General features: G+C 40.9%; 1 protein-coding gene across 2 annotated transcripts in view; it reads left to right on the top strand.

The window, feature by feature from the left end:
- Positions 1-327: 327 nt before the first annotated feature.
- The window catches only part of EPM2A (EPM2A glucan phosphatase, laforin), a 118,451-nt gene continuing 93,531 nt past the window's right edge, over positions 328-25,247 (top strand). For both annotated transcript variants that reach the window (XM_068985412.1, XM_068985413.1), the window contains exon 1: positions 328-628. In XM_068985412.1, the coding sequence (XP_068841513.1) occupies positions 328-628 (301 nt within the window). The remainder of the gene's footprint in view (positions 629-25,247) is intronic.

The following is a 25,247-nucleotide window of genomic DNA, read 5'->3' as shown; positions in this document are numbered from 1 at the left end:
CTAAGCCGTTTTTTTTTTTTTTTTTTTTTTTTTTTTTGCTTTCCCCGGGTCCCCAGCCAACCGCGGAGCCGCTAGAAGAGGCTGCGGGCCGGGCGCAGCCTCCTTCTCCCGGCGCGACGGGTCGTGGCCGCAGCGAACCACCTCCCACGGCCAGAGGCCCCGGCCTGGATCAGGCTCGGGCTCCTGGGCCGCGTGATGCAGCCCAAAAAAGGTGCAGCCTCGCACGTGTCCCCGCCCGCGCCCGGGACCCAATCGCCGCGTCCGCCTAGCGCTCGGGCCGCGGTCGCAGGGACACCGGGGACCCGGAGTCGCGCGCCAGCCGCCGCCATGCGGTTCCGCTTCGGAGTGGTGGTGTCGCCCGCCGTGGCCGGGGCAGGGCCGGAGCTGCTGGTCGTGGGGTCCCGGCCCGAGCTGGGGCACTGGGAGCCGCGTGGGGCCGTGCGTCTGAGGCCGGCGGGCACGGCGGCGGGCGCGGGCGCGCTGGCGCTGCAGGAGCCGGGCCTGTGGCTCGGGGAGGTGGAGCTGGCGGCGGAGGAGGCGGCGCAGGACGGGGCGGAGCCGGGCCGCGTGGACACGTTCTGGTACAAGTTCCTGAAGCGCGAGCCGGGAGGAGAGCTCTCCTGGGAAGGTACGGGGCCTGCTGTGCCGCCCTGCACCCCGGGGCCCCGGCCTCGGCCTGGGGCGGATTCCACTCTCCCCGCCGCGGCTCCCCGGGCGCTCGGCCTGGATCTCGGGCTTTGCCCGGCGCCCGGACTGACCCTGGCCTGGCCGCCCAGCTGTCGCCACCAGCCGGGCGTCCCGCTGCCGACCGGTTCCCCTGGTGGAGGCTGTGTTCCCGGTCTGCCCTCAGTTCGGTCTCTACCCCTCTGGCCTCTTTCCCACACACCCGGGACCTGGTGTCTTGCCCCTGCTGCCCCGACGCTCTGGCCTCCGCCCGCCTGGCCCCCCGCATCCTCTCTGAGGGTGTCCCCGGGCTCCCTGGGCCCCGCCGCTCCTGGGTTTTGCTCCTCCACTCAGCCATGACTGTTTTTGTGCCCTCATTTTCCTGCCCCAATCCACTAAAAAATGACCCACCCAGTAAAGCTAGCCTTTTCGCTAATCCTAAACGGCAGCATGCTGCTTAGTGTATTTTATTTTTCTTCTTTTCCATTTGAGACTGAACAAATGGCAAGATGTTGAGCGTTTTCTCTTTTCGAATTTTTTTCAAAGCCCGGAATATGTGGCTTCCCTAGTGTCTCAGAAGGTAAAGAATCCTCCTGCAGTGCGGGAGAACTGGGTTCGATCCCTGGGTCGGGAAGATCCCCTGGAGGCTGCTGCTGCTGCTAAGTCGCTTCAGTCGTGTCCGACTCTGTGCGACCCCATAGACGGCAGCCCACCAGGCTCCACTGTCCCTGGGATTCTCCAGGCAAGAACACTGGAGTGGGGTGCCATTGCCTTCACCGTCCCCTGGAGGAGGGCATATCAACCCACTCCGGTATTCTTGCCTGGAGAGTCCCATGGACAGAGGAGCCTGGCTGGCTACAGCCCAGTTCAGTTCAGTTTAGTTGCTCAGTCGTGTCCGACTCTTTGCGACCCCATGAATCGCAGCACGCCAGGCCTCCCTGTCCATCACCAACTCCTGGAGTTCACTCAGACCCACGTCCATCGAGTCTGTGATGCCATCCAGCCATCTCATCCTCTGTCGTCCCCTTCTCCTCCTGCCCCCAATCCCTCCCAGCATCAGAGTCTTTTCCAATGAGTCAACTCTTCTCATGAGGTAGCCAAAGTAGAGTTTCAGCTTTAGCATCATTCCTTCCAAAGAAATCCCAGGGCTGATCTCCTTCAGAATGGACTGGTTGGATCTCCTTGCAGTCCAAGGGACTCTCAAGAGTCTTCTCCAACACCACAGTTCAAAAGCATCAATTCTACGGTGCTCAGCCTTCTTCACAGTCCAACTCTCACATCCATACATGACTACTGGAAAAACCATAGCCTTGACTAGATGGACCTTAGTTGGCAAAGTAATATCTCTGCTTTTGAATATGCTATCCAGGTTGGTCATAACTTTTCTTCCAAGGAGCAAGTGTCTTTTAATTTCATGGCTGCAGTCACCATCTGCAGTGATTTTGGAGCCCCCCAAAATAAAGTCTGACATTGTTTCCACTGTTTCCCCATCTATTTCCCATGAAGTGATGGGACCGGATGCTATGATCTTCATTTTCTGAATGTTGAGCTTTAAGCCAACTTTTTCATTCTCCTCTTTCACTTTCATCAAGAGGCATGGGGTCACAAAGAGTCGGACACGACTGAGCAACTAAACACAGCATAATTTGGCAGTGGAGATATGCTCTGATTTCTTAAAATACAAAACCAATACAAAAATACAAAACCATGTGGTGGCTGGGAAAAAAAAAAGCAAAAACATGTACAAAAGTAAAAACTTGTTTCCTCCACTCACCCTAAGCCCATGTATACCAATATATGAAGTGTCTACTTGTCTCACACACAAGTTGTATAATATCTTCATCTTCTTGCCTTTTCTTGCTCTGTAACATGTTGCAAAAACTTTTTAGTGATACTCCGTGTAGATGTATTTCATTTTCTAAATGGTAATGAAATATTCTGTATCTACCAGTGTGCATTTAGAATGCTTTCCATCTTCCATTATAAACAGTAACAGCTTAATTGAAAGTCCTTGTATAAAGTTCTCTTTGAGCATTTGGGAATGGCTTTGTAGGGTAGATTCTGAGATGTGAAATTGTTAAGTCAAAGAGTAGCCGTGTTTTACATTTCAGTAGTAGTAGTAGTGTTAGTTGCTCAGTTGTGCCCAACTCTTTGCAACCCCATAGTCTGTAGCCTGCCAGGCTCCTCTGTCCATGGAATTTTTCAGGCAAGAATACTGGAGTGCGTTGTCATTCTCTTCTCCAGGGTATCTTCCCCACCCAGGAACCCAATCCAGGTCTCCTGCATTGTAGGCAGATTCTTTACCATCTGAGCCACCAGGGAATAAGGGTTGCCAAATTATTCTGGTTGCCAAATTATTCCCTGAAAAAGTGACGCCAAGTGTAGACTCCTGCCCGAGTTTGAATGTAGACAGCCCTTTCTTTAAATGAAACGTACAGAGTAGGGGACTGGAGTGTGTGTGGCTCAGTGGTTGTCTAAAGTGGATGAAAGGTCCCTGGGGAAGTTTATATGAAAAAGTGGGCCATTTAGCCCATGCTGCTGCTGCTAAGTGACTTCAGTCATGTCTGACTCTGTGCGACCCCATAGACGGCAGCCCACTAGGCTCCTCTGACCCTGGGATTCTCCAGGCAAGAACACTGGAGTGGGTTGCCATTTCCTTCTCCAATGCATGACAGTGAAAAGTGAAAGTGAAGTCACTCAGTTGTGCCCGACTCTTAGCAACCCCATGGACTGCAGCCTACCAGGCTCCTCTGTCCATAGGATTTTCCAGGCAAGAGTACTGGAGTGACCATAGTGAGGTGGAAACAAAGAATCAGCAAAGAGCATGAGTGTTCTGTAATATGTTTATGTGTTATCCTTGTTCCTCTTTTTGCACCCCACTGAGTTTCATAGTCTGGTACCATTTATGGTCCTTTTGTGTTACCATGACAGAATTGAAAGGTACTCTCATCGATTATGCCCTTCTTTATAGGATATTCTATTATTAGTAGTATTGCATAGTTATTTTCATAATAAAGTAATATCTGATAATTTTAATAAAAATTAAGATGGTTAAAAACAAAGATCTTCCCTTTCCCTAGTCCTCCTTTTCTATTTTTAGTTTTTCTGAATTCTCCCAAATGCAGATATTTTTCTGAATTTCTTAATGTATCAACTTGAATTTTTCTGTTTTTAGGTTTTCTGAGAGTTGCCACATGAATTGTATGTTACACTTTAAAATTAGACAATGTCTACTGACAGCTGCTATATACCTATAAAATTAATCATCTTACTTGCTGTGAAATATGAGAAATTTAGCTCAGGTTCATTCTCTGTCCCCTCCCTGCTGATTTTTATATTATTATTTTACATTATACTCATGTAGTTGACTGTTGACTTTCTATTATGTAGAAATTTCTTCTTTTATGCTTCTTTTATATACAAAGTTGCATGTGTGCATGCTAAGTCACTTCAGTCGTGTCTGACACTTTTCAGCCCTATAAACTGTGGCCTCCTCCCCAGGCTCCTCTGTCCATGAGATTCTGCAGGCAAGAATACTGGAGTAGGTTGTCTTGCCTTCCTCCAGGGGATCTTCCCGACCCAGGAATAGAACTTGTGTCTCTTATGTCTCCGGAATTGGCAGGCAGATTCTTTACCACCAGCGCCACCTGGGAAGCCCATGTATATATAAAAGATTAAGAAAAATAACACCTGCACACTCCTTTCCTTTTCTTTACTTCGGTTAATCATTGTTTCTATGTTAAGTTCTATATAATTTGTATTTTGTAGTATAATTGTTATTATGCCATTTTGTTTTAGGCTGATAGGTTGATTCAAAGAATTGTAAGTTAACAGACAGCAAAATGAGAAGCAGCATAGCCAGTATTTAAGAGCAGGGATTCTAGGGCCAGAATGTCTAGCTTCACCAACCAGTGTATGACCTTGGGCAAGTCACTTAACTTTACTGTGCTATTGTTAAAAGGACCAAACTGGCTAATGAATCTAAAGAGCTTAGGATAGGACATATAAGTGTTAAATAAGTGTTACTTGTTGTTATTTTTACTATTATGATTGGGAAATAATTATTGCAGAACCAAGTAGTGTAATTACACTAATTTAAAAGTTTAGAAATATAATTCTGTGACATGAAACCTGTGTACTAGGAGGAAAAGTTCTCTTACACTATAAATCATGCTCAGATTTTATGTAAAATGATATCAGAGTTCATTTTACTTTATATTTGAGTGGCAATGTTTTTTTACACCTTGTTTTAAACTTTCTAGTTACTTTTTAAAAACAGGAACAGCATTTGATCCTCAAAATTTCCTAGTTTAAATGAACTATCTGATGAATGCAAATTCCTCACATTTTGAAAACATTGCTCCTTGAAGATTTGGGGGTTTTGTTTTAATTTTCACCTATATTGATGTATGTCTTTCTGAACATAGCTATCTGGGATTTATATTATTGTTGTTGCTTTTACTTGGATTCCTGTGTTAATTGCGTTGTTTAGGATTCACATTTTCCACTTTCTTGAATATCTTAGTCCTTTCATTCAATCGTATCCTGAAATAATTTAAAGAAACAGTAACTGAGAGATAAACTACCTGAGTTCTTAAATGCCTGAAAAGGTCTTTATCTTGCTTTCACGTCTGATTAGTCATCTGGTACAGTGTTCTGGTCTCAAAATAATGTTTGCTTTGAAGGCACTGCCTCAGTACCTTCTAGCACCAGTTGTAGTTGATAATTCTCATGTCAAAGTAAGCCCATTTCTTTGTTGGCACTTTTTTTTTTCCTCTTTGAAGCTTAAAAACTTTTCCTTACATTATTTTATCAGGTTGTGTCTCAGTCTTTTGTTGTTGTTCTTGCTGCTGCTGCTGCTGCTAAGTCGCTTCAGTCGTGTCCGACTCTGTGCGACCCCATGGATGGCAGCCAACCAGGCTCCCCCGTCCCTGGGATTCTCCAGGCAAGAACACTGGAGTGGGTTGCCATTTCCTTCTCCAAAGCATGAAAGTGAAAAGTGAAAAGTGAAGTCGCTCAGTCGTGTCTGACTCTTAGCGACCCCATGGACTGCAGCCCACCAGGCTTCTCTGTCCATGGGATTTTCCAGGCAAGAGTACTGGAGTGGGGTGCCATGACTTTACAATTGGTTGCCTTTTTCAATTCCAGGAATTATTTTTTTTTTACTAATGGAAACTTTCTATTGTTTCTATATTTCCCCCTCTCTGTTTTCTCTGTTCTTTCCTCTGACATGTATTACTCATATACTGTGCCTTCTGCTTTTATGTGAGTATCTCTTAGCGTTTCTCCTGTGTTTTCCATCTTTTGTTTGGATAGATTTCCCCGACTATGTTTCCAGATCACTGTTTTGTTTTTAATACTATCCATCCCATTAGTTACGTCTTATACTGCTGCTGCTGCTGCAAGTTGCTTCAGTCGTGTCCGACTCTGTGCGACCCCTCAGATGGCAGCCTACTAGGCTCCCCCGTCCCTGGGATTCTCCAGGCAAGAACACTGGAGTGGGTTGCCATTTCCTTCTCCAATGCATGACAGTGAAAAGTGAAAGTGAAGTCGCTCAGTCATGCCCGACTCTTATCGACCCCATGGACTGCAACCTACCAGGCTCCTCCGTCCATGGGATTTTCCAGGCAAGAAAACTGACTTAAAAATTTTTTTTGACAATCATTTTTAATCTCCCACATTTTTCTGTTATTCTCTGATTTCTTTTTTTTTTTCCCCAGAGGTGGTTTTTCTTCTGGTATGGATAATTTATATTTAAATCTTTCTGAGCATATTAAATAGAATTGATTGAATTTGTTTTTGTCTTGCATTAACTTTCTGTTCCTTTCCCCATAGCAATATTTTTTTTAATGCTAAAAGTTTTCCTCAAGTGTCTGGTAATCTTTAGGTGACCATTTATTTTTATGAATAAAGGTTATGTTGATTTGTAGAAGCAACTATGCTGGATCCTTGCTGAAGTTGCTTGTGTTTATCCAAAATCTCCTCTAAATGGAAGTATACTTATGGGATATCATGTAATTTGGCAGATTTTGTGGAGGGGAAAGTTTCTTCACTTAGGGTTAATGGGTGAGAATCCAGAGGACTCCTAGTCCTTATCATTAAGAAAGTAAAACAAAACAAAGCAAACAAAAATGTGATTATAGGTAGAAATAGTTCAATCTATTTTATTGCTGAATGCTGCTCCCTTTTTCTTTTACCTTCTAGTCCGTTGGTGAATACATAGTTATCTCAAGATCTGTTCTGTTCAGATCTCTAGACCTTACACCTCTTCTAAGGTCCTTTCGCGGAATACCATTCCGTCCTATATTGACAGCATAGTTATTTCATGTTAGGGATAAGGTAGGGTGGAAGGAGGCAGGTGGGAGACCATTCCTTCAACTTTTCCAGGTTGGCATCTATTTGTTAAGTCTCTTCTTACAAGTCTTTCTTCTTTTTAAAAAATATTTATTTATTGATGCCATTCCCCTTGGCATATAGGATCATAGTTCTCCGACCAAGGATCAAACCCATTCCCTTGCAGTGGAAATAGAGGATTCTTAACCACTGAAACACCAGCGAAGTCCCACAGGTCTTTCTTAACTACTTTTTTATTCTTTCTCCTGGCACCTGTTCCTTTCCTTATACCTCTTTTATAGTTTAAAATTGCATTAGTTATAATGCCTTGGACTCTGATTGTAAGTAATAGAAACAGTATGAACAGTAGGGAGGAGGATCTCCCCCCTCCAAAAAATGTGGACTGTTTGATAAACAGTTTGGAATGCAATAGACTGCAAGTTGGGTTTCTCTGGTAGCTCAGCTGGTAAAGAATCAGTCTGCAATGAAGGAGACCTGGGTTCAATTCCTTGGTTGTGAAGATCCCCTGGAAAATAGATAAGCTATCCACTCCAGTGTTCTTGGAGGCTGGTGGCTCAGACAGTAAAGAATCCACCTGCAATGCAGGAGACCTGGGTTCGATGCCTGGGTTGGGAATATCCCCTGGAGGAGGGCATGGCAACAGGCTGCAAGTAACAGAAAACACAACAAGCAATTGCTTAAACAAATAAGGGTTAGTTTTTGTGCTATAAAAAGTTCATAGGTAGATGATAGTGATAATGGTTCATAGCTTGTGGATACCAGGTAAGGTGCCATTGTATTTTCTTAGCTTTTCCCTCAAGGCTACAGCTGCTGTTCTAATCATTGCATCTGCATTCAGTAGAATAAGGGAGGAGAGGAAAGAGTGGAAATGTCAGCCATAGGCATCCCCTTTAATCTAGAAAGCATTAACTTCGCTGGCATTCTCCCTACCCTTCAACACACTTACAGGTATACCTTACTTTATTCTACTTCACTTTATTGAGCTTTGCAGATGTTACATTTTTTTTTCTTCTTACATTGAGGATTTGTGGCAACTTTGTGTTGAACAAGTCTATTGGTGCCATTTATAAACAGCGTTTGCTCACTTAATGTCTCTGTGTCACATTTTGGTATTCTTGCAATACTTCAAACTTTTTCATTATTTTTATATTTTTTATCCTTCTGTGAAAGATTCACCATCCTAGATGCCATTCAGAACATTTGTGATTCATGGAAAGAGGTCAAAATATCAATATTAATAGAAGTTTGGGAGAAGTTGATTCCAGGCTTCAGGGATGACTTTGAGGGGTTCAAGACTTGGAAGAAGTATTAGCAGATGTGGTGGAAATAGCAAGAGAACTCAAATTAGAAGTGGAGCCTGAAAATGTGACTCAGTTGCTTCAGTCTCATGGTAAGGCTTTCTCCATGAGGAGTTGTTTCTTATGCATATACAAAGAATGTGATTTCTTGTAATAGAATCTACTCCTGGGAAGATGTCATGAAGACTGTTGAAATGACAAGAGGATATTTAGAATATTACATAAACTTAATTGATAAAGCAGGAGCAGGGCTTGGGAAGATTAGCTCCAGTTTTGAAAGAAGTCCTGTCATGGGTCAAAGGCTATCAAATAGTATTGTGTGCTTCAGAAATACTGTTCATGAAAGAAAGAGTCAATTGATGTGGCAAATTTCACTGTTGTCTTTTTTTAAAGAAATTGCTACAGCCACTGTAGCCTTTACCAGCCACCATCCTAACAGGTCAGTAGTCATCAGCATTGAGGCAAGACCCTCCATCAGCAAACAAAATTATGACTTGGTGAAGGTACAGATGATGATCAGCATTTTTAGCAACAGAGTATGTTTAAGGTATTTAATTGTTTTTTAAAATTGCCTTATTTTGATAGCCTGGAACTGAATTGGAAATGCCATTAAGGTATTCCTGTAGTTCTTTTTCATATTTATAATTGAACAGAACTGTTGTACTATGCTACATCTACTGTAGAAGCCCTAACGAAAAAATCAGTCATTTCTCCAAAGAGCTCTGGTTTGTTTTATTGTAGAATGGTATTAAAAACCATCCCTTCATGGATTACAGCTTTATCATTGTGAAGGAGCTATGAGCCATGCCATGCAGGGCCACCCAAGATGGATGGGTCATAGCAAAGAGTTCTGACAAAACGTGGATCACTGGAGAATGAAATGGCAGCTCACTCCAGTATTCTTGCCTGAAGAACCCCATGTACAGTCTGAAAAAGCAAAAATTTATGACACCAGCTCCCCACCAGGTCAGAAGGTGTTCAATATGCTATTGGGGGAAGACAATTACTAATAGCTCCAGTAAGAATGGAAGTGGCTGGGCCAAAGCAGGAATGATGTTCAGCTGTAGAAGTGTCTGGTGGTGAAAGTAAAGTCCAATGTTGTAAAGAACAATATTACATAGGAACCTGGAATGTTAGGTCCATGAATCAAGGAAAATTGGATGTGGTCAAGCAGGAGATGGCAAGAGTGAACATCAACATTTTAGGAATCAGTGAACTAAAATGGATGGGAATGGGTGATTTTAATTTAGATGACCATTACATCTACTACTGTGGCCAAGAATCCCTCAGAAGAAATGGAGTAGTTCTCACAGTCAAAAAAAAGAGTAAGAAATGCAGTGTGTGCTATGTGCTAAGTCATTTCAGTCATGTCCAATATTTTGCAACCCTATGGACTATAGCCTGCCAGGCTCTTCTGTCCATGGGATTCTCCAGGCAAGAATTCTAGTATTGGTTGTCATTTCCTCCTCCAGGGAACCTTCCTGACCTGTCTCTTATGTCTCCTACATTGGCAAATGGGTTCTTTACTGCTACTGCCACTTGGGAAGCCCAAGAAATGCAGTACTTGGGTGCACTCTCCAAAAATGACAGAATGATCTCAGTTCTTTTCCAAGGAAAACCATTCAACATCACCTGTAGTCCAACTCTATACTCCAAGCACTTATGCTGAAGAGCTGAAGTTGACCTGTTCTATGAAGACCTACAGCACCTTCTAGAACTAACACCAGAAAAAGATGTCATTTCATCATAGGGGAGTGGAATGCAAAAGAAGAAAGTCAAGGGATACCTTGAGTAACAGGCAAGTTTGGCCTTGAAATACAAAATGAAGCAGGGCAAAAGCTAATAGAGTTTTGTCAAGAGAACACACTGGTCATAGCAAACATCATTTTCTAATACCACAAGAGTCTACTCTACATGTGGACATGACCAAATGGTCAATGCTGAAGCCAGATTGATTACGTTCTTTGCAGCCAAAGACAGAAAAGCTCTATTACTTTGCCGACTAAGGTCTGTCTAGTCAAGGCTATGGTTTTTCCAGTAGTCATGCATGGATGTGAGAGTTGGACTGTGAAGGCTGAGCACCAAAGAATTGATGCTTTTGAACTGTGGTGTTGGAGAAGACTCTTGAGAGTCCCTTGGACTGCAAGGAGATCCATCCAATCCATTCTGAAGGAGATCAGCCCTGGGAGGTCTTTGGAAGGAATGATGCTAAAGCTGAAAGTCCAGTACTTTGGCCACCTCATGCAAAGAGTTGACTCATTGGAAAAAACTCTGATGCTGGGAGGGATTGGGGGCAGGAGGAGAAGGGGACGACAGAGGATGAGATGGCTGGATGGCATCACTGACTCAATGGACATGAATCTGAGTGAACTCCAGGAGTTAGTGATGGACAGGGAGGCCTGGTGTGCTGCAATTCATGGGGTCGCAAAGAGTCGGACATGACTGAGCAACTGAACTGAACTGAACTGATGCAGTCAATAAAAACAAGATCTGAAGCTGACTGTGGCACTCTGTCTACCAGATGTAATCCATTGAATCTATTTGTCACCTCCACTGTATAATCATAAGGGATTTGATTTAGGTCATACCTGAATGGCCTGGTGGTATTCCCTACTTTCTTCAATTTAAGACTGAATTTTGCAATAAAATTTCCAGTTGCTTCCATGTCCTGGCTATTATAAACAGTGCTGCGATGAACATGGGGGTACATGTGTTTCTTTCAATTCTGGTTTCCTTGGTGTGTATGCCCAGCAGTGGGATTGTTGGGTCATATGGCAGTTCTATTTCCAGTTTCTTAAGGAATCTCCACACTGTTCTCCATAGTGGCTACACTAGTTTGCATTCCCACCAACAGTGTAAGAAGGTCCCCTTTTCTCCACACCCTCCCCAACATTTATTTTTTGTAGATTTTTGGATAGCAGCCATTCTGACTGGCGTGAGATGATACCTTATTGTGGTTTTGATTTGCATTTCTCTGATAATGAGTGACAATGATAACAGTGGAAACAGTGTCAGACTTTTTTGGGGGGCTCCAAAATCACTGCGGATGGTGACTGCAGCCATGGAATTAAAAGACGCTTACTCCTTGGAAGGAAGTTATGACCAACTTAGATAGCATATTGAAAAGCAGAGACATTATTTTGCCAACAAAGGTCCATCTCGTCGAGGCTATGGTTTTTCCAGTGGTCATGTATGGTTGTGAGAAGTGGACTGTGAAGAAAGCTGAGTCCTGAAGAATTGATGCTTTTGAACTGTGGTGTTGGAGAAGACTCTTGAGAGTCCCTTGGACTGCAAGGAGATCCAACCAGTCCATTCTGAAGGAGATCAGCCCTGGGATTTCTTTGGAAGGAATGATGCTAAAGCTGAAACTCTACTTTGGCCACCTCATGAGAAGAGGTGACTCATTGGAAAAGACTCTGATGCTGGGAGGGATTGGGGGCAGGAGGAGAAGGGGACGACAGGGGATGATATGGCTGGATGGCATCACCGACTCGCCTGGCGTGCTGCAACTCATGGGGTCACAAAGAGTCGGACACGACTGAGCGATTAAACTGAACTGATAATGAGTGATGTTGAGCATCTTTTCATGTGTTTGTTAGCCATCTGTATGTCTTCTTTGGAGAAATGTCTGTTTAGTTCTTTGGCCCATTTTTTGATTGGGTCATTTATTTTTCTGGAATTGAGCTGCAGGAGTTGTTTTTATATTTTTGAGATTCTTTGTCATTTGCTTTGTTTACTATTATTTTCTCCCATTCTGAAACGTATCTTTTCACTTTGCTTATAGTTTCCTTTGTTGTGCAAAAGTTTTTAAGTTTAATTAGGTCCCATTTGTTTATTTTTGCTTTTATTTTCATTACTCTGGGAAGTGGGTCATAGAGAATCCTGGTGTGATTATGTCAGAGAGTGTTTTGCCTGTGTTCTCCGCTTGGAGTTTTATTGTTTCTGGTCTTACGTTTAGATCTTTAATCCATTTTGAGTTTATTTTTGTGTATGGTGTTAGAAAGTGTTCTAGTTTTATTCTTTTACAAGTGGTTTGTCAGTTTTCCCAGCACCACTTGTTAAAGAGACTGTCTTTTCTCCATTGCATATTCTTGCCTCTTTTGTCAAAGATAACGTGTCCATAGATGCATGGATTTATATCTGGGCTTTCTGTTTTGTTCCATTGATCTGTATTTCTGTCTTTGTGCCAGTATCATACTGTCTTGATGCCTGTGGCTTTGTAGTAGAGCCTGAAGTCAGGCAGGTTGATTCCTCCAGTTCCATTCTTCTTTCTCAAAATTGCTTTGGATATTCAAGGTTTTTTGTATTTCCATACAAAACTTGAAATTACTTGTTCTAGTTCTGTGAAAAATACTGTTGGTAGCTTGATAGGGATTGCATTGAATCTATAGATTGCTTTGGGTAGTATACTCATTTTCACTATATTGATTCTTCCAGTCCGTGAACATGGTATATTTCTCCATCTATTTGTGTCCTGTTTTTTTTTTTAAATTTTTATTTTTACTTTATTTTACTTTACAGTACTGTATTGGTTTTGCCATACATTGACATGAATCCACCACGAGTGTACATGAGTTCCCAAACATGCTCCCCCCTCCCACCTCCCACCCCATATCATCTCTCTGGATCATCCCCATGCACCAGCCCCAAGCATCCTGTATCCTGCATCAAACATAGACTGGCGATTCGTTTCTTACATGATAGTATACATGTTTCAATGCCATTCTCCCAAATCATCCCACCCTCTCCCTCGCCCTCTCCCTCAGAGTCCAAAAGTCCGCTCTACACATCTGTGTCTCTTTTGCTGTCTCACATACAGGGTTATCATTACCATCTTTCTAAATTCCATATATATGTGTTAGTATACTGTATTGGTGTTTTTCTTTCTGGCTTACTTCACTCTGTATAATCGGTTCCAGTTTCATCCATCTCATTAGAACAGATTCAAATGTATTCTTTTTAATGGCTGAGTAATACTCCATTGTGTATATGTACCACAGCTTTCTTATCCATTCATCTGCTGATGGACATCTAGGTTGTTTCCATGTCCTGGCTATTATAAACAGTGCTGCGATGAACACTGGGGTACATGTGTCTCTTTCTATTCTAGTTTCCTCGGTGTGTATGCCCAGCAGTGGGATTGCTGGGTCATAAGGCAGTTTTATTTGCAATTTTTTAAAGGAATCTCCACACTGTTCTCCATAATGGCTGTACTAATTTGCATTCCTACCAACCATGTAAGAGGGTTCCCTTTCCTCCATACCCTCTCCAGCATTTATTGCTTGTGGATTTTGGATCGCAGCCATTCTGACTGGTGTGAAGTGGTACCTCATTGTGGTCTTGATTTGCATTTCTCTGATAATGAGTGATGCTGTGCATCTTTTCATGTGTTTGTTAGCCATCCATATGTCTTCTTTGGAGAAATGTCTATTTAGCTCTTTGGCCCATTTTTTGATTGGGTCATTTATTTTTCTGGAATTGAGCTGCATAAGTTGCTTGTATATTTTTGAGATTAGTTGTTTGTCAGTTGCTTCATTTGCTATTTTCTCCCATTCAGAAGGCTGTCTTTTCGCCTGGCTTATATTTTCCTTTGTTGTGCAGAAGCTTTTAATTTTAATTAGATCCCATTTGTTTATTTTTGCTTTCATTTCCAGTATTCTTGGAGGTGGATCATAGAGGATCCTGCTGTGATTTATGTCTGAGAGTGTTTTGCCTATGTTCTCCTCTAGGAGTTTTATCGTTTCTGGTCTTACGTTTAGATCTTTAATCCATTTTGAGTTTATTTTTGTGTGTGGTGTTAGAAAGTGATCTAGTTTCATTCTTTTACAAGTGGTTGACCAGTTTTCCCAGCACCACTTGTTAAAGAGATTGTCTTTACTCCATTGTATATTCTTGCCTCCTTTGTCAAAGATAAGGTGTCCATAGGTGTGTGGATTTATCTCTGGGCTTTCTATTTTGTTCCATTGATCTATATTTCAGTCTTTGTGCCAGTACCATACTGTCTTGATGACTATGGCTTTGTAGTAGAGCCTGAAGTCAGGCAAGTTGATTCCTCCAGTTCCATTCTTCTTTCTCAAGATTTTTTTGGCTATTCAAGGTTTTTTGTATTTCCATACAAATCTTGAAATTATTTGTTCTAGTTCTGTGAAAAATACTGCTGTGGACACTGCTGGGACCCTAAGCTGTTTGGAATCTGGGATCCATCTTATCACTATGTCTGGGGAAACTGCCCATGGGCCAGGCAGAAGGTGAACCTCTCTGGGTATCCCTCAATGTGGAGAAACTTTTCATCTTTAACCTAGATGTTTTATCATCGGTGCTGTATAGATGGAGAAGTCTAGAGGCTACTGTAAAAATAAAACTGCAAACCAGAAGCAGGAGGCTTAAGTCCAAATCCTGAAAACATCAGAGAACTCCTGAATCCAGGGAACATTAATCAATAGGAGCTCATCAAATGCCTCCATACCTACACTGAAACCAAGCACCACCCAAGGGCCAACAAGTTCCAGAGCAAGACATACCATGCAAATTCTCCAGCAACACAGGAACACACCCCTGAGCTTCAATATACAGGCAGCTCAAGTTACTCCAAAACCATTGACGTCTCATAACCCAGTACTGGTCACTCCATTGCACTCCAGAGAGAAGAAATCCAGCTCCACCCACCAGAACTCCAACACAAGCCTCCCTAACCAAGAAACATTGACAAGCCACTGATACAACCCCACTCACAGTGAGGAAGCTCCATAATAAAGAGAACTCCACAAATTCCCAGAATATAGAAAGGCCACCCTAAACGCAGCAATATAACCAAGATGAAGAGACAGAGGAATACTCAGCAGGTAAAGGAACAGGAGAAATGCCCACCAAACCAAACAAAAGAGGAAGAGATAGGAAATCTACCTGAGAAAGAATTCCGAATATTGATAGTGAAAATGATCCAAAATCTTGAAATAAAAATGGAATCACAGATAAATAGCCTGGAGACAAGGATTGAGAAGATGCAAGAAAGGTTTAACAAGGACCTAGAAGCAATAAAAAAGAGTCAATATATAATGAATAACGCAATAAATGAGATCAGAAACACTCTGGAGGCAACAAATAGTAGAATAACGGAAGCAGAAGATAGGGTTAGTGAAATAGAAGATAGAATGGTAGAAATAAATGAATCAGAGAGGAAAAAAGAAAAATGAATTAAAAGAAATGAGGACAATCTCAGAGACTTACAGGACAATATAAAACGCTCCAACATTCGAATTATAGGAGTCCCAGAAGAAGACAAAAAGAAAGACCATGAGAAAATCCTTGAGGAGATAATAGTTGAAAACTTCCCTAAAATGGGGAAGGAAATAATCACCCAAGTCCAAGAAACCCAGAGAGTTCCAAATAGGATAAACCCAAGGCAAAACACCCCAAGACACATATTAATAAAATTAACAAAGATCAAACACAAAGAACAAATATTAAAAGCAGCAAGGGAAAAAGAACAAATAACACACAAGGGGATTCCCATAAGGATAACAGCTGATCTTTCAATAGAAACTCTTCAGGCCAGGAGGGAATGGCAAGACATACTTAAAGTGATGAAAGAAAATAACCTACAGCGCAGATTACTGTACCCAGCAAGGATCTCATTCAAATACAAAGGAGAAATCAAAAGCTTTACAGACAAGCAAAAGCTGAGAGAATTCAGCACCACCAAACCAGCTCTCCAACAAATTCTAAAAGATATTCTTTAGACAGGAAACATGAAAAGGGTGTATAAACCCGAACCCAAAACAATAAAGTAAATGGCAACAGGATCATACTTATCAATAATTACCTTAAACGTAAATGGGTTGAATGCCCCAACCAAAAGGCAAAGACTGGCTGAATGGATACAAAAACAAGACCCCTCTATATGCTGCTTACAAGAGACCCACCTCAAAACACGCAACATATACAGACTGAAAGTGAAGGGCTAGAAAAAGATATATCACGCAAATAGAGACCAAAAGAAAGCAGGAGTGGCAATACTCATATCCAATAAAATAGACTTTAAAACAAAGGCTGTGAAAAGGGACAAAGAAGGCCACTACATAATGATTGTGTCTTTGATTTCTTTCATCAGTGTTTTATAGTTTTGTATATATAGGTCTTTTGTTTCTTTAGATAGATATATTCCTAAGTATTTTATTCTTTTTGTTGCAATGGTGAATGGAATTGTTTCCTTAAATTCTCTTTCTATTTTCTCATTGGTGGTGTATAGGAATGCAAGGAATTTTTGTGTTTTAATTTTACATCCTGCAACTTTACTAATTCATTGATTAGCTCTAATAATTTTCTGGTGGAGTCCTTAGGGTTTTCTATGTAGAGGATCATGTCATCTGCAAACAGTGAGAGTTTTACTTCTTCTTTTCCAATCTGGATTCCTTTTATTTTTTTCTGCTCTGATTGCTGTGGCCAAAACTTCCAAAACTATGTTGAATAGTAGTGGTGAGAATGGGCACCCTTGCCTTGTTCCTGGCTTTAGTAGAAATGCTTTCAATTTTTCACCATTGAAGATAATGTTTGCTGTGGGTTTGTCATATATAGCTTTTATTGTGTTGAGGTATGTTCCTTCTATTCCTTCTTTCTGGAGGGTTTTTTTTTTTTTATCATAAATGGATGTTGAATTTTGTCAAAGGCTTTCTCTACATTTATTGAGATAATCATATGGTTTTTACCTTTCAATTTGTTAATGTGGTGTATTACATTGATTGATTTGTGGATATTAAAGAATCCTTACATTACTGGGATAAAGCCCACTTGGTCATGATGTATGATCTTTGTAATATGATGTTGGATTCTGTTAGCCTTCAATTAAAATAAATAAATTTAAAAAACCACAATATTTTAAATCAAGTATTTACAACTTGAATACAATCAACTTGAATAAAATGAATTAAAAAAAAAAAAAAAGAGCTCCAGTCTCTTCTGCAGTAGATGTAGCCCAGTACAACAGTTCTGGTTTTGTTCATTTTTTTGATTTTAACCATTCTAATAGGTGTGTCATGGTATCTCATTGTTTTAATTTGCAATACTCTAAAAATAAATCATGTTGTGTATTTTTGTAAATCCTTATTTGCCATCTGTATAACATCTTTAATTGGAAGTCTGCTCAGTTCTTTTCTCTATTTTCTAGTTGGTTGTTTCCTTGTTAGTGATTTTTAAGACTTCTTTGTGTATTTCATATACAAATTCTTAAGAGATATGTTATCTGCAAACATTTCCTCCCTGTCTATAACTTGTCTTTTTATTCTCTTAGTAGTGTCTTTTACCATGAAAAATTTTAATTTTAATTCAGTCCAGTGTACCATTTTTTCCTTTCATGGGTTGTGCTTGTGGTTTTTGAATTAAAAACTCTTACCCAAATCTAAGGTTATCTAGATTTTCTCATATGTTATCTTCTGGAAGTTTTATAATTTTGCATTTTATTTGCAGGTCTATAATCCATTTTGTGTTAATTTTTGTGTATGGTATAAGGTCTGCATCTAGGTTTTTTTTTTCCTTCTTCTCTGTATGAACGTGAAAGTGAAGGTGTTCAGTCATGTCTGACTCTTTGCAACCCTGTGGACTGCATATGAGTGTCCAGTTTTTCTAGCACCATTTGTTGAAAATAGTATCCTGTCTTGTTTGAATTGTCTTAATCAAAAATAGGTTGACTGTATTTGTACAGATCTATTTCTGGGCTCTTTATTTAGTTCCACTAATCTGTGTCTACTGTTGTACCATATTGCACTGTTTGGATCACTGTAGCTTTATAATCTTGAAATAGTGTAGCATGAGTCCCCCAAGTTTGTTCTTCAGTATTGTGTTGGCTTTTCTTGGTCTTTTGCCCTTTCATATGTATTTAGAATCAATTTGTTTAATCTACAAAATGGCTTGCTGTAATTTTGTTGGGATTGCATTGAATCTATAGATCAAGTTCAGAAGAATTGACATATTAACACTATTAAGTCTTTCAATCTGTGAACATGGAATACATTTCCATTTAATTAGGTCTTTGTGCAGACTTTCCTGGTAGTTCAGTGGTTAAAACTCCATGGTCCCAATGCAGGGGGGATACTTTTGATCCCTGGTTGGGGAACTAGATCCTGCACATGGCAACAAAGATCCCAAGTGCTACAACTAAGACTCAGTGCAGCCAAATAAATGAATTAAAAACATGTAATTAGGTCTTTAATTTCTTTTACCAATGTTTTGTAGTTTCCAAATACAGATCTTATACATGTTTCATTAGATTTATACATTTTTTTAATGGGGGGGGTGATACTTTTAATGGTGTATTTTAAAACATTTCAATTTTAAGTTTCAATTGTTCATTGATAGTATATAGAAAAAAATGACATTTGTATCTGTTGGTTTTTGTTTGGATTGTAGACATTGTAATTTTACATTGTTTTTAAGAAAGTTTGGGATTTTTCTTTGTAGCAGTTCTTTATTGATTAGCTTGTCCCTTTTGAGGTTTATCTTGAAGGTTTATAAAAGCATGGCACAGTAGCTTTTACTGTAGAGCTACTTTAGCCCCACTGCTAAGCAATGATCCCTCTACATTTTCTCCTGGTTGCTTCATGTATTAAATAAGATCTTCTCACTCTATCTGATAGAAACGCGAATGTGTCCCAGCTCTGTGAGCTGTGCTAATTCTTTGGCTTACAATTTTTAGAAATTTCTTTTTTTCTATCATTTGTTATATGGCTCTGCCAAATTCCAACTTATACGTCCACAGATAGGCATGAAACCAAAGAATCTAAGAGACCTTTATGAATATTTACGGACCTCTCCATACAGCTTTCTCCTCTCTAGAATTAGGCCGTGCAAATTCTAGTCAATTTATTCTCCCTATATTCGTATTTCTAGTTCCTCAATCAGTGACACTGTTGGATGCTATTTGGGATTCTATCCCTGGGTCACGGTTCAGAAATTCTCTACAAGCAGATATCCATGGCATTCATATTGTTCCCCTTGTCTTTTTTCCTTTTCTCAGAGATATCTGTCCTGTAGTGCCTTTTGTTCAACATCCAAAAAACGTTGTTCATATATTTTGCTATTTTTTAAGTTGTTCCTCTTATAGGAAGAAATCTCTATAACTTGCCTGTAACAAGTCAAATGTTGTTGCTGAGCCGTGAAAGACACCAGGATTCTTGGCCTCCAGAGGAGAAGAATTCAATATGGGGCCAGAGACGAGGGTTGATTGCTCAGAGTTTTTGTGTAGTAAAAAACTTTTATTAAAGTATAAAATAGATAGACAAAGCTTCTGACATAGACATCAGAAGGGGGCAGAAAGAGTGCCCCCTTGCTAGTCTTTAGCCAGATGTTTTATGTCTGTTGCTGCTACTACTGCTGCTAAGTCGTTTCAGTCATGTCTGACTCTGTACGACCCCATAGATGGCAGCCCACCAGGCTCCCCCGTTCCTGGGATTCCCCAGGCAAGAACACTGTGGTGGGTGGCCATTTCCTTCTCCAGTGCATGAAAGTGAAAAGTGAAAGTGAAGTCACTCAGTCATGTTCGACTCTTCGTGACCCCATGGACTGCAGCCTACCAGGCTCCTCCATCCATGGGATTTTCCAGGCAAGAGTACTGGAGTGGGGTGCCATTGCCTTATGTCTGTTAGAAAACTATTAATCAGGTAAGAGAGACACGTCAAGGCTGAGGGAGTTTCACCAGGCCCCTCTCCCACGACACGCATTTTTTGAGATAGGATGGCACAGGTGTGTCATCCCCCAGCCATGAAACAATTGATATGAATACTGGTTTGTTGAGCTATTATTAGCTCAAGGTTTGAGAAAAGAAAAAAAGTTAGTCTTAGGATAAATCATTTTGAAGAAAGACAAATTCCAAAGCAAATACATAATTTCGTTAACATTGCTTAAGAAAAACATTTCCATAAGAAAGACGCATTGGTTAGCTCAAGGTTTGAGAAAAGTTAAGTTCAGGTAGAATGAAGTGTCATCATGGCAACACAGAATTTTAAGAGAAACCTTTTAATTTTGTATGGAGAAGGAAAAAAAATCTGGCACTTGTAGTTTGTTTCTTCCTGCTGCTTAAGAGAGAGAGAAAAATATCTGACACTTGCAGCCTATTTCCTCCAATTGAAGACCCCTGGCCTTCTTGCCTGTTACTGTCCCACACATCTCATTCCATTTTTAAAAGTTTGCTGATAAATTTTTTTAGAGCATATTATTAAAAATTGTGCAAAATGACAATTCTTATTGTGTTTAATTTCTAATATATTTGTGTATGGGTGTATATATGTATATATGTGTGTACACACACAGACAAACACACACATTAGAATCTAACCTATATCTTTCTTGTTAAAATAGCCTTTATATTTGGTACTATTTTCTTTCCTGCTGAAGATTTAGTTCAGTTCAGTTCAGTCAGTCACTCAGTTGTGTCCGACTTTTAGTGACCCCATGAATCGCAGCACACCAGGCCTCTCTGTCCATCACCAGCTCTAGAGATTACTCAAACTCATGTCCATTGAGTTGGTTATGCCACCCTGCCATCTCATCCTCTGTCATCCCCTTCTCCTCCTGCCCCCAATCCCTCCCAGCATCAGAGTCAATGAGTCAATTCTTTGAATGAAGTGGCCAAAGTACTGGAGTTTCAGCTTTAGCATCAGTCCTTCCAATGAACACCCAGGACTGATCTCCATTAGAATGGATTGGTTGGATCTCCTTGCAGTCCAAGGGACTCTCAAGAGTCTTCTCCAACACCACAGTTCAAAAGCATAAATTCTTTGGCGCTCAGCTTTCTTCACAGTCCAACTCTCACATCCATACCTGGTCATAACTTTCCTTCCAAGGCATAAACATCTTTTAATTTCATGGGTGCAATCACGATCTGCAGTGTTTTTGGAGCCCCCCAAAATAAAGACAGCCACTGTTTCCACTGTTTCCCCATCTATTTCCCATGAAGTGATGGGACCGGATGCCATGATCTTCATTTTCTGAATGTTGAGCTTTAAGCCAACTTTTTCACTCTCCTTTTTCACTTTCATCAAGAGGCTTTTGAGTTCCTCTTCACTTTCTGCCATAAGGGTGGTCATCTGCATATCTGAGGTTTTGATATTTCTCCCAGCAATATTGATTCCAGCTTGTGTTCCTCCAGCCCAGTGTTTCTCATGATGTACTCTGCATAGAAGTTAAATAAGCAGGGTGACAATATACAGCCTTGATGTACTCCTTTTCCTATTTGGAACCAGTCTGTTGTTCCATGTCCAGTTCTAACTGTTGCTTCTTGACCTGCACAATAGGTTTCTCAAGAGGCAGGTCAGGTGGTCTGGTATTCCCATCTCTTTCACAATTTTCCACAGTTTATTGTGATCCACACAGTCAAAGGTTTTGGCATAGTCAATAAAGCAAAAATAGATGTTTCTTCTGGAACTCTCTTGCTTTTTCCATGATCCAGCGGATGTTGGCAATTTGATCTCTGGTTCCTCTGCCTTTTCGAAAACCAGCTTGAACATCAGGAAGTTCACTGTTCACATATTGCTGACGTCTGGCTTGAAGAATTTTGAGCATTACTTTACTAGCCTGTGAGATGAGTGCAACTGTGCACTAGTTTGAGCATTCTTTGGCATTGCCTTTCTTTGGGGTTGGAATGAAAACTGACCTTTTCCAGTCCTGTGGCCACTGCTGAGTTTTCCAAATTTCCTGGCATATTGAGTGCAGCACTATCATAGCATCATCTTTCAGCATTTGAAATAGCTCAACTGGAATTCCATCACCTCCACTAGCTTTGTTTGTAGTGATGCTTTCTAAGGCCCACTTGACTTCATATTCCAGATGTCTGGCTCTAGGTGAGTGATCACACCATCGTGATTATCTTGGTCATGAAGATCTTTTTTGTACAGTTCTTCTGTATATTCTTGCCACCTCTTCTTAATATCTACTGCTTCTGTTAGGTCCATACCATTTCTGTCCTTTATTGAGCCCATCTTTGCATGAAATGTTCCCTTGGTATCTCTAATTTTCTTGAAGTGATCTCTAGTCTTTCCCATTCTGTTCTTTCCTCTATTTCTTTGCATTGATTGCTGAGGAATTCTTTCTTATCTCTTCTTGCTGTTCTTTGGAACTCTGCATTTGATGTTTATATCTTTCCTTTTCTCCTTTGCTTTTCACTTCCCTTCTTTCCACAGCTATTTGTAAGGCCTCCTCAGACAGCCAATTTGCTTTTGTGCATTTCTTTTCCATGGGGATGGTCTTGATCCCTGTCTCCTGTACATGTCATGAACCTCATTCCATAGTTCATCAGGCACTCTATCTATCAGATCTAGGCCCTTAAATCTATTTCTCACTTCCACTGAGTAATCATAAGGGATTTGATTTAGGTCATACCTGAATGGTCTAGTGGTTTTCCCTACTTTCTTCAATTTAAGTCTGAATTTGGCAATAAAGAGTTCATGATCTGAGTCACAGTCAGCTCCTGGTCTTGTTTTTGCTGATGGTGTAGAGCTTCTTCATCTTTGGCTGCAAAGAATATAATCAATCTGATTTTAGTGTTGACCATTTGTTGATGTCCATGTGTAGAGCCTTCTTTTGTGCTGTTGGAAGAGGGTGTTTGTTATGACCAGTGCGTTCTCTTGGCAAAACTCTGTTAACCTTTGACCTGCTTTATTCCATACTCCAAGGCCAAATTTGCCTGTTACTCCAGGTGTTTCTTGACTTCCTACTTTTGCATTCCAGTCCCCTATAGTGAAAAGAACATCATTTTGGGTGTTAGTTCTAAAAGGTCTTGTAGGTCTTCATAGAACTGTTCAACTTCAGCTTCTTCAGCCTTACAGGTTGGGACATAGGCTTGGATTACCATGGTATTGAATGGTTTGCCTTGGAAACAAACAGATTACTAACTCTTTAATATTAAACTGGCATTTGTTTACACTCAATCACACTCTGTATTCAGCATCCTAATCTTAGATTTTAATGATCATAAATTCAACATCAAGTTATCACTATTTTTTATTCCACTTTTATTCCTATGCAAAAACTAATTTGTCTTCATGTCTTACTATTTTTTTTTTTTTTTGCCATAACTGTGATTTGTTTAGAGTAGTATTGACATGTAAAGGAGCAGCAGTTGCGCTTTGCTGGAGCAACCATGAAGAGATACCCCACGCCCAAGGTAAGAGAAACCCAAGTAAGATGGTAGGTGTTGCAAGAGGGCATCAGAGGGCAGACACACTGAAACCATACTCACAGAAAACTAGTCAATCTAATCACACTAGGACCACAGCCTTGTCTAACTCAATGAAACTAAGCCATGCCCACGGGGCAACCCAAGACGGGCGGCTCATGGTGGAGAGGTCTGACAGAATGTGGTCCACTGGAGAAGGGAATGGCAAACCACTTCAGTATTCTTGCCTTGAGAACCCAATAAACAGTATGAAAAGTCAAAATGATAGGATACTGAAAGAGGAACTCCCCAGGTCAGTAGGTTCTTAACATGCTACTGGAGATCAGTGGAGAAATAACTCCAGAAAGAATGAAGGGAGGGAGCCAAAGCAAAACCAATACCCAGCTGTGGATGTGACTGGTGATGGAAGCAAGGTCTGATGCTGTAAAGAGCAATATTGCATAGGAACTTGGAATATCAGGTCCACGAATCAAGGCAAATTGGAAGTGGTCAAAAAAGAGATAGCAAGAGCGAACGTCGCCATTCTAGGAATTAGCGAACTAAAATGGACTGGAATGGGTGAATCTAACTCAGATGACCATTATATTTACTACTGCAGGCAGGAATCCCTCAGAAGAAATGGAGTAGCCATCAAGATCAACAAAAGAGTCCGAAATGCAGTACTTGGGTGCAATCTCAAAAATGACAGCATGATCTTTGTTCATTTCCAAGGCAAACCATTCAATATCACAGTTATCCAAGTCTAAGCCCCAACCAGTAACGCTGAAGAAACTGAAGTTGAACGGTTCCACGAAGACCTACAAGACCTTTTAGAACTAACACCCAAAAAAGATGTCCTTTTCATTATAGGGGACTGGAATGCAAAAGTAGGAAGTCAAGAAACACCTGGAGTAACAGGCAAATTCGGCCTTGGAGTATGGAATGAAGCAGGGCAAAGACTAATAGAGTTAGGCCAAGAAAATGCACTGGTCATAGCAAACACCCTCTTCCAACAACACAAGAGAAGACTCTACACATGGACATCACCAGATGGTCAACACTAAAATCAGATTGATTACATTCTTTGCAGCTAAAGATGGAGAAGCTGTATACAGTCAACAAAAACAAGACCAGGAGCTGACTGTGGCTCAGATCATGAGCTCCTTATTACCAAATTCAGACAATTTGAAGAAAGTAGGGAAAACTGCTAGACCATTCAGGTATGACCTAAATCAAATCCCTTATGATTATACAGTGGAAGTGAGAAATAGATTTAAGGGCCTGGATCTGATAGATAGAGTGCCTGATGAACTATGGAATGAGGTTCATGACACTGTACAGGAGACAGGGATTAAGACCATCCCCATGGAAAAGAAATGCACAAAAGCAAAATGGCTGTCTGGGAGGCCTTACAAATAGCTGTGAAAAGAAGAGAGGTGAAAAGCAAAGGAGAAAAGGAAAGATATAAGCATCTGAATGCAGAGTTCCAAAGAATAGCAAGAAGAGATAAGAAAGAATTCCTCAGTGATCAACGCAAAGAAATGGAGGAAAAGAACAGAATGGGAAAGACTAGAGATCTCTTCAAGAAAATTAGAGATACCAAGGGAACATTTCATGCAAAGATGGGCTCGATAAAGGACAGAAATGGTATGGACCTAACAGAAGCAGAAGATATTAAGAAGAGGTGGTGGCAAGAATACACAGAAGAACTGTACAAAAAAGATCTTCACGACCAAGATAATCACGATGGTGTGATCACTCACCTAGAGCCAGACATCCTGGAATATGAA

The sequence above is a fragment of the Capricornis sumatraensis genome, chromosome 13 (assembly GCF_032405125.1).
Source record: "Capricornis sumatraensis isolate serow.1 chromosome 13, serow.2, whole genome shotgun sequence".
Lineage (NCBI taxonomy): Eukaryota > Metazoa > Chordata > Mammalia > Artiodactyla > Bovidae > Capricornis > Capricornis sumatraensis.
Note: the sequence above shows the minus strand (reverse complement) of the source record. Positions and strands in the feature narration are given on the sequence as shown.